We start from the raw sequence: 9,377 nt of genomic DNA on the forward strand, positions 1-9,377 counted from the left end.
TGGGGTTGTTAACCAATGTCATAAAACAACATGTGTACTACTGTTTCATGAGAAACTATTTGTTCTGTAAGCCTTCACCTGAAGTACAATAAATAAATAAATAAATAAAAAAGCTGGACAATGAATAAGGAAGACCAAAGAAGAATTAACACCTTTGAATTATGGTGTTGGCAAAGAATATTGAATATACCAGGGACTGCCAGAAGAATGAACAAATCTGTCTTGTAAGAAATATAGCCAGAGTGCTCCTTAGAAGCAAGGATGGCGATACTTTGTCTCATGTAGTTTGGACATGTTATTAGGAGGGACCATTCCCTGGAAGAGGACATATGCTTGGTAAAGTAAAGGGTCAGCAAGAAAGAGAAAGACCCTCAGTGAGATGGACTGACACAGTGGCTGCAACAGCGGGCTCAAACATAGCAATGATTTTGAGGATGGCGCAGGAGCGGGCCACGTTTCATTGTGTTGTGAATAGTCGCTATAAGTCGGAACTGACTGGATCGCACCTAACAACAACAGCAACACTTCATCTAAATGCCCATATCTCTGGACCCATGAAACATTTTGCAGCATGTTGATCATCCAAGTAATTTCTCTTGAAACTTGGCAGCCAGAATGGCACAGCACATGTCTTATTATATGAAATCGAGCAAGAGCCTAAACAGTGTGCACTCAGAGTTCCTATAATTCTGTTTATTGGTGTTATCTGTGTTCTTGGAGATGTACTCTCCCTTTTTAGCCATTTGCAAAACTGGAAACATCAGACCTTGCACAGAAAGTGAGTAGAGGGAGAGAGAGTGAATAAATCAGTCAGTCTCTGGTGGAGGCACGTAAGAGGGAGGGGCAAGGCGTGAGAGGAACACTGCAATGTCTTTAATATTCTAAAGATGTTTGTAAAATATTCTGCTTTAAGAGCACAGAAGTAGAAAGAGAAGACTCATCACTAACATAAACAGAAAACAAGTACTCTTAAAAGTGCTAAGTAGTCTCATTTGTTAAGAACAGTATGTGAATGTGTGGCAACAAGTTGTTTTCAGGAGGTGTTTGGGACCCCTACAGGTGGCTGCCTGTCTGTCTTCCCGCACTACACACACATACACGTTTATGGTTATGATGGCTATACGCATGTATACATAGATAAGGTTATATGGTTACATATGGTTCTATATATTGAGATAAAGTTTGCTGTTACAGGCCAACAGATGACAGCAACCAGCCCCCGGGCCGGGGCGTTCTCTCCATGCACGGGCTGACCTATGGCGTCATCCGAGTGGACTCAGAGGAGAAGCTGTCTGTCCTCACTGTACAGGATGTTGGCCTGGTGATGCCTGGAGGTAAGTACCAGCCTGGGGAAGTCCCTGGGAATCATACAAGGTAGAATTTTCTACACAAAAGAGTTTGAAGTCAAAAATCACAACCCTTTGTCCTCGTGGGTTAATCAACTATTAAATATGTTCTTAAAATACATCAGCAGGTTTTTTTTCTGTACTGATCCTCTAATAGAATCTCTCAGATTGAATGTTTATTTTCCACTTTAGGTATGTCATTCCATTCTTCTAAAGCACGCATTAAGCTTCAAAAGCTTAGGGTAATGCTGCCTCTCAGTGAAAGTAAAACCCAAAACGTGCAAGAACAACTTCCTGATGGAGAAGGGTATTTGTGCCGTTTTGTACAACTCTGGCTCCAGAACCCATCTTCCCTGGGGAAGCAGCATTGAGCAGCTCTCCTGCGTTGTCCTGGCAGTTGGCGAGCTTCTCCTCCTTCAATATGAAGGAGCAGGCTTTAAGACATGTGGCCAAAGCTGGAACCCTCAAGCAAGACTGCTAAAGCACTAAAGTCTCTTAACAAATGTATATGAAAGATTTTTTAAAAAGTGTATGAAAACCGAGTAATCTGAGTAATCTGAATCTAGATAATTGTTTAAAAATTTTAACTATTAAAAAAACCGTAGGTTTAAAAATTCTTTTTTAAACCCCTTTTTAAAAAGTCACAGAAACCCATCTTTAGAAAATACATAAGGAGAATTGCCATGAGTTTAATGGCCGTCTGCTTTGTCGTACCCCAGCTGATTCTCCAGTCCCCCCATACCGTGCTCTTCAGTCACCACAGTGAGGCCATAGAGCTCCATGAAGCACTGTTTAAAAACTAGTGTGTTAGTGCTAAGAGATCCGGCCTACTTACTTGCACAACGATTTTGCTTGGTTCCTGTCTTTCTCCGCTTAATAAATACATGCTTTAGCATTTAGGCTTCTCACCATCTAGCTCCAAAATAGAGCTAAGTTCTCTTACTCAGTCCAGGTTTGCCCTACCTGGACTGGTCGTCTTCTGATGTTCTCATCCATGTAGCAGGACAGTCACTTCAACACACACACAACTGCAGCAACAACACCTGTGAGACACACTGGGAGGGAACAGGAGGATAATTTCCTTACCATGAGCATGTACATCTGCTTCTTGGGGAAGCAACAAATGAAGTTGTTATAGGATCTTAGTAAGGAGTATCTGATTGAAATAAGAACATGTGTAGGACAGAAAGTGTTGCACATATTATGGAATCTCATTGCCCTTTATATTGATGCCATGGTGTGCCTGTGAGCTTTCCCCTGGAATTGTTTTGCTTTTCTACTTGCCCTGTCTGGAGTGTAAAAGAAATAAAGCCAGACTCTGACATTCCTCATTCTCAATGCCTCTCTAATTCCAGTGTTACTATGAAGAGTGTTTCTGTTCCTCCTTTTACACCTGAAAACTGTCTCTTCAATGTCACAGCACTTTTGCTTGTACCTTCTAATTCCCCCCCACAAATTTTGCATTTTTTCTAGGCTTAGCTAGACTTTCTGTCTCTGTTTCTTTCTTTCTTTCTGGAAACAGTTGTTTTTCAAGTAAAAAACCCACATGGTTCAAAATGCAGAAGGTTCAAAAGGTTATGCAATGAAAAATCTCATTTCCAACCATTAGAGACCACCAAAAGCATCCCGTGGTTTCTTTCAAAAATATTTTGGAACTATATAAATGAACACACACATATATACCCACACACGTATGTGTGTATATGTATTCCTTTTTACTGTTTTTTGTTTTTTTATTTAACATAATGGTAGAGTACCAAATACATCGTGTCTTTTATCTGGAAGCTCTTTTGTTAGCAGTATGTAAAGAGTTTACTCATTCTTTTTAAGACAGTATAGTGTTAGGATAAATAATAGTTTATGTAGGCTGTCTCCATTTAGGTTATTTCCAATCTTTTACTGTTAAGCAGTGCTGCAGTGAATAACATTGTCTGCACTTCACTGTGCACATGTGTAAGAATTATCTAATGGAAAAAATGGGATTTCTATTTCGAAGGGAATATGCCTGTGTAATTTTGATAGATTACACTACATTATCTTTCAAACAGTTTATATTTCTACCAGCAGTGGATGAAAGTACCTCTTTTTCTACTCCCTTGCCCCAAGTGTGTTTTCAGGCTTTTTTATTTTACCAATCTGATGAGTAAAGGATATTCCAGTATAGTTTTAATTTGAATTTGTCTTACTAGGAGTGAGGTTGGACCCCTTTTCTTACGTTTTAGCTGGTTTTATTTCTTAGACGTCATGCTTCTATGATGTGGCTTCTAGCTCCAAAGTGGGGACAGGGGACAGTGTTAACTAGAAATTCTAGGCTTTCCTTTCTAAACAGCTCAACTACCGTAAAATGAGCACACTGGGCTGATACCACCCATCTGCTGAAACACCAAGCTCTTAGGTCTCTGGCCATATATGTAGTTTCCATGGTGGTACGTAAAGGTGTGGGGACAGGGGACAGTGTCAACTAGAAGTTTTAGGCTTTCCTTTCTAAACAGCTCAACTACCGTAAAATGAGCACACTGGGCTGATACCACCCATCTGCTGAAACTGGCCATATATGTAGTTTCAGTGGTGGTACATAAAGGTGAGGTACACATTATGAAAAGCATCAAAGCATTCATGCTGCAGACTGGTGAGAACTTAACATCATTAAATTATGGGCTAAAAGTGTTCTGTTGCTGAAACAGTCAACAACCAATATTCTCTGGAGGACCTGCCCTAACAGTAAATTTCATGTCAAAGATTAATAAGAGTTCTTCAGGACATTTGAGACATAAATACTGCTTTAAATTTAGAAAGTCTTTGTAACACTTTAAAGCAAGTGTTTTGTGTTCTTAATTTATAAAATTCAAATTGCTTTCTATAAGTTGCATGCCTTTTGCAGATGATTTGTATATAGAATCTGTGTGACAGATGACCCTTAGGTTCATTCTGAGTATCTTCCTGACATCTAAATAGCAGCAAATGTTATCCCCTTAAATATAATTTACACATTAATACTAAAGCAATTATTTATTCATAACTATGATATTTTACATTTGTTACAACATGAAAAATCATGATTTCTTTCAGGGAAAATGAATAGCTGGCACACTGCTGTACTTGTGGTTTTGTTCTACGTATGATTTCTATCAGCTTGTGTTCTTACTCTTATTCTCGTTCCTTCTCTCACATTATCTATGCTTTCTCATTTCACTTTCAGCCATCATGTGTTCAGTGAAGCCAGATGGAGTTCCTCAGCTGTGTAAAACAGATGAGATTGGAGAGCTCTGTGTATGTGCCATTGCTACGGGCACATCCTATTATGGCCTCTCAGGCATGACCAAGAACACCTTTGAGGTAGGCTGATGGAAAGAGTCCTCTGATCTGATATCTATCCATGGTTTCATCTTCAGACAACCATTTCCAGGTGTATAGTAATAGCCATGAAATAGAAGATTGTAGTTTTAAAATAAATCGTATTCATATTAATTAAAATGGTTACACTTCCTCCGACCATATTTTATAGTTTTTAATAAATTTAGTTTATCTCCATTGCTTTGATCTTGTAACCAGTGTCAAAAAAGAATTAAGTGGTTTCCTAAAAATGGCCTTTTTAAATTTCTTATTGTTTTCACCTTTATGTATTTAATAGAAGTATGCCTTTTCATGAACTGTTCTGTTGAGTGCTGTGTGAACGCTGAGTAGTTTACAGCTTATATTTAATAAGTGAAGGAAACGAAAATATTTGATGCACACATACAAAGCAGAAATACTGATAACAATTAAACTCCCCATTTCTGCAACTGGTCACGTGGCCGTAACTGGTATTTAGAACTACCTTCTTCCACCACCCATTCTGTATTCCCTTTGACCTCAGCAAGCACCGCAGATGGTCGTGGTTCTTTGCCTGGTGGGGTGACCCAAACCTTCATTCCTAAAGGGTCTGGGTCATTAGTAGTCATGTCAGAATTAGGTTGCTGTAGTTTGCCATTGACTTTAATCACAGGGCATGGTAGTACTAAGAGATGCCCTAAGGAATCTCCTGCATTCCAGACATACTCTTCTTTACCTCCATTATGTAATATCAGTCCAATTTCCTCTTGGTAATCAGGATTGATCACACCAGCCAGTATGGTAACTCCCTTCTTTGCCTGTTGATCCAGAGGTATAAGGAACCCAAAGGGGCCAGGTGGCATTCTTAACTTCCAGTTCACTGGAATCAGTGATATGTCTCCCAGTGGGAGCATTCCTCCTTTTGGAACTAAGACCTCTAGGCCTTCAGAGCATAAGGTCGAGGGAACAGGAAGCAAAAATCTTGCCAGTGGGTCACTAGGGGTAATAGTGAGTGGTATCACTCCCATTTCCACCCCTTGATTCCTGGACCTGTGAATCCTGGCTATGGGAGAAACAGCACCACATATGGGGTGCTGGTTTAAAGCATATATCGCCTCTTGGAGAACATTGCCCAAACCCTACAAGGTATTGCCACCTAGTTGGCACCGTAATTGTGTCTTTAGAAGGCCATTCCATCGTTCTATAAAGCCAGCTGCTTCAGAATGATGAGGAACATGGTAAGAACTGTGAATTCCATGAGCATGGGCCCACTGCCACACTTCATTTGCTGTGAAGTGAGTCCCTTGATCTGCGGCAATGCTGTGTGGGATACCATGATGGTGGATAGGGCATTCTGTAAGTCCACAGATGGTAGTTTTGGCAGAAGCATTACTTGCAGGGAAGGCAAATCCATATCCAGAGTAACTGTCTATTCCAGTAAGGACAAAACACTGCCCTTTCCATGATGGAAGTTGTCCAATGTAATCAACTTGCCACCAGGTTACTGGCTGATCACCTCAAGGGACGGTGTCATATTGAGGACTCAGTGTTGGTCTCTGCTGCTGGCAGATTAGGCACTCAGCAGTGACTGTAGCCAAGTCAGCCTTGGTGAGTGGAAGTCCATGCTGCTGGGCCCATGCATAACCTCCATCCCTGCCACCATGGCCACTTTGTTCATGAACCCATTGAGCAATGACAGGAGTAGCTGGGGAAAGAGGATGACTGGTATCCACAGAACGCATCATCCTATCCACTTGATTGTTAAAATCATCCTCTGCTGAGGTCACCCTCTGGTGAGAATTCACATGAAACAAATATCTTCATTTCTTTGGCCCATTCAGAGAGGTCTGTCCACATACCTCTTCCCCGTAAATCCTTGTCTCCAGTTTTCCAGTTGTGTTCCTTGCAAGTACCCAACCATCTAGCCAAACCATTGGCCACAGCCCATGAATCAATATATAAAAGCACATCTGGCCATTTCTCCTTCCAAGCAAAGTGAACAACCAGGTGCAGTGCTCGAAGTTCTGCCCATTGAGAGGATTTCCCTTCACCACTGTCCTTCAGGGAGGTCCCAGAAAGGGGCTGTAGTGCTGCCACAGTCCACTTTCAAGGGGCGCCTACATATCACACAAAACCATCTGTAAACCAGGCACGAGTTTTCTCTTCCTCAGTCAACTGATCATAAGGAACTCCCCACGAGGCCATAGGTACAGACTGGGAGATGGAAGGTAATGTGACAGGAGTGGAGACCATGGGCATTTGGGCCACTTCTTCATGCAACTTCCTTGTGCCTTCGGGTCCTGCTCGGGCCCGATCTCGAATATACCACTTCCACTAAATGATGGAGTGCTGCTGTGCATGTCCAACTTTATGGTTCTGTGGGTCAGACAACACCCAGTTCATGATGGGCAGCTCAGGCCTCATGGTGACTTGGTGTCCCATGGTTAACCGTTCAGTCTCTACTAAGGCCCGGTAACAAGCCAAAAGTTGTTTCTCAAAAGGAGAGTGGTTACCTGCAGAGGATGGCAGAGCTTTGCTCCAAAATCCTAAGGGTCTGTGCTGTGATTCACCAATAGGGGCCTGCCAAAGACTCCAAACAGCATCTCTATCTGCCACTGACACTTCAAGCACCATTGGATCAGCTAGATCATATGGTCCAAGTGGCAGAGCAGCTTGCACAGCAGCCTGAACCTGTTGCAGAGCCTTTTCTTGTTCTGATCCCCACTCAAAACTAGCAGCTTTTCAAGTCACTTGATAAATAGGCTGGAGTAGCACACCCAAATGAGGAATATGTTGCCTCCAAAATCCAAAGAGGCCCACTAGGCCTTGTGCCTCCTTTTTAGCTGTGGGAGCAGCCAGATGCAATAACTTATCCTTCACTTTAGAAGGAATGTCTCAACATGCCCCACACCACTGGACCCCTAGAAATTTCACTGAAATGGAAGGTGCCTGAATTTTTGTGGGATTAATCTCTCACCCTCTAGCACACAATTGTTTTACCGATAAGTCCAGAGTCATTGACACTTCTTCCTTACTAGGTCCAATCAGCATAATATCATCAATGTAATGGACCAGTGTGACATCTTGTGGAAGGGAAAGGCAATCAAGGTCCCTGCGGACTAAATTATGACATAAGGTGTAGAGTTGATGTAGCCCTGCAGTAGGCAAGTGAAGGTGTATTGCTGGCCTTGCCAGCTGAAGGCAAACTGCTTCTGGTGGTCCTTTGAAACAGGTATGGAGAAAAAGGCATTAGCCAGATCAATAGCTGCATACCAGGTACCAGGAGATGTATTAATTTGCTCAAGCAGCGAAATTACATCTGAAACAGCAGCTGCAATTGGAGTCACTACCTGGTTAAGTTTTTGATAATCTACTGTCATTCTCCAAGATGCATCTGTTTTTTGCACAGGCCAAAAGTCCTTGAAGTCCTTGATGGTGGCAGTGTTCTCTGCAGTCCCTCCAGGGATGTGGTATTGCTTTTGGTTTACTATTTTCCTAGGTAGGGGCAGTTCTAATGGCTTCCACTTGGCTTTTCCTACCATAATAGCCCTTACTCTATTTGTCAGGGATCCAATGTGGGGGTTCTGCCAGTTGCTGAGTGTATCTATTCCAATTATGCATCTGGAACTGGAGAGATCACTACAAGATGCGTTCGGGAACCCACTGGACCTACTATGAGACGGACATGGGCGAAGACTCCATTAATAACCTGACCTCCATATGCCCCCACTCTGACTGGTGGGCCACAGTGAGGTTTTGGGTCTCCTGGAATTAGTGTCAGCTCAGAGCCAGTATCCAGTAATCCCCGAAAATTCTATTTCCTTTTCCCCAGTGAACAGTCACTCTCATAAAAGGCCATAGATCCCTTTGGGGAAGGCTGGGAGAAAGATCAACAGTAAAAATTTGTGGCAGTGTATCGGAGTCCTTCCTCAAGGGGACCTGGCCTCCCCTTCATTCAAGGGGTTGTGGGTCTTTAAACTCGCTCAAATCTGGAAATTGTTTGAGGGACCGTGACTCTCTATTCTGGCAATTCGAGTTAGACTGCTGTTCGCCTGACCTAGAATTCATCCGTTTGTATAGATCAAGTAAATATTTAGTAAATTTCCTATCTGTTTCACTCCTAGGGACACCATGACTAAGTAGCCAACGCCATAAGTCCATACAAGTCAGACTATTCTGATTACTGCTTTGACTCCTCTGTCCTTTACTGTAACCATGCCAACCTTGTCTTTGTCGATTGAGTCTAGCCAGTTGGCCCCTACTACCATGGGGTCCAGTCAGCCCAATTGTAGTTAGGTGTCTTAATTCAGTTAGGGCAGTTCCCACTGTCACATCTGACTTACATAAAATAGCAATCACAGCAGTCTTCAAGGATACTGGAGCTCCCTTCACAAATTTGTTCCTCACAGTTTTATCACAGTTGTGATAAAAGGTGTGTCCTCTGGGCACTCCATGTGTGGGTCTCTGGGTTTAACTTGATAAATCCACTCTAGCATGCCAGTTTCCGTAAGCCTTTGGATACCTTCTTCTTCAGTATACCAAGGCAGGTCTGGTGTTTCAACCTGATTTAGTGTTGACCACCTCATAATCCATGCTTCAGTAACCCAACCAAATAAACTATTAGATCCTTTCCTGACTTCTGTAGCTAAAACACTGAATAAACAATCTGTGCTTAGTGGACCCATATCAATAAACTCAGACTGATCCATCTTTATGTTC

General features: G+C 42.3%; 1 protein-coding gene across 3 annotated transcripts in view; it reads left to right on the plus strand.

The window, feature by feature from the left end:
• DIP2C (disco interacting protein 2 homolog C) overlaps positions 1–9,377 on the plus strand; it is a 372,164-nt gene that overhangs the window by 188,376 nt on the left and 174,411 nt on the right. For all 3 annotated transcript variants that reach the window (XM_023740166.1, XM_023740165.1, XM_004385883.3), the window contains 2 exons: positions 1,195–1,334; positions 4,546–4,682. In XM_023740166.1, the coding sequence (XP_023595934.1) occupies positions 1,195–1,334; positions 4,546–4,682 (277 nt within the window). The remainder of the gene's footprint in view (positions 1–1,194; positions 1,335–4,545; positions 4,683–9,377) is intronic.

This window comes from Trichechus manatus, unplaced genomic scaffold, assembly GCF_000243295.1.
Source record: "Trichechus manatus latirostris isolate Lorelei unplaced genomic scaffold, TriManLat1.0 scaffold00149, whole genome shotgun sequence".
Lineage (NCBI taxonomy): Eukaryota > Metazoa > Chordata > Mammalia > Sirenia > Trichechidae > Trichechus > Trichechus manatus.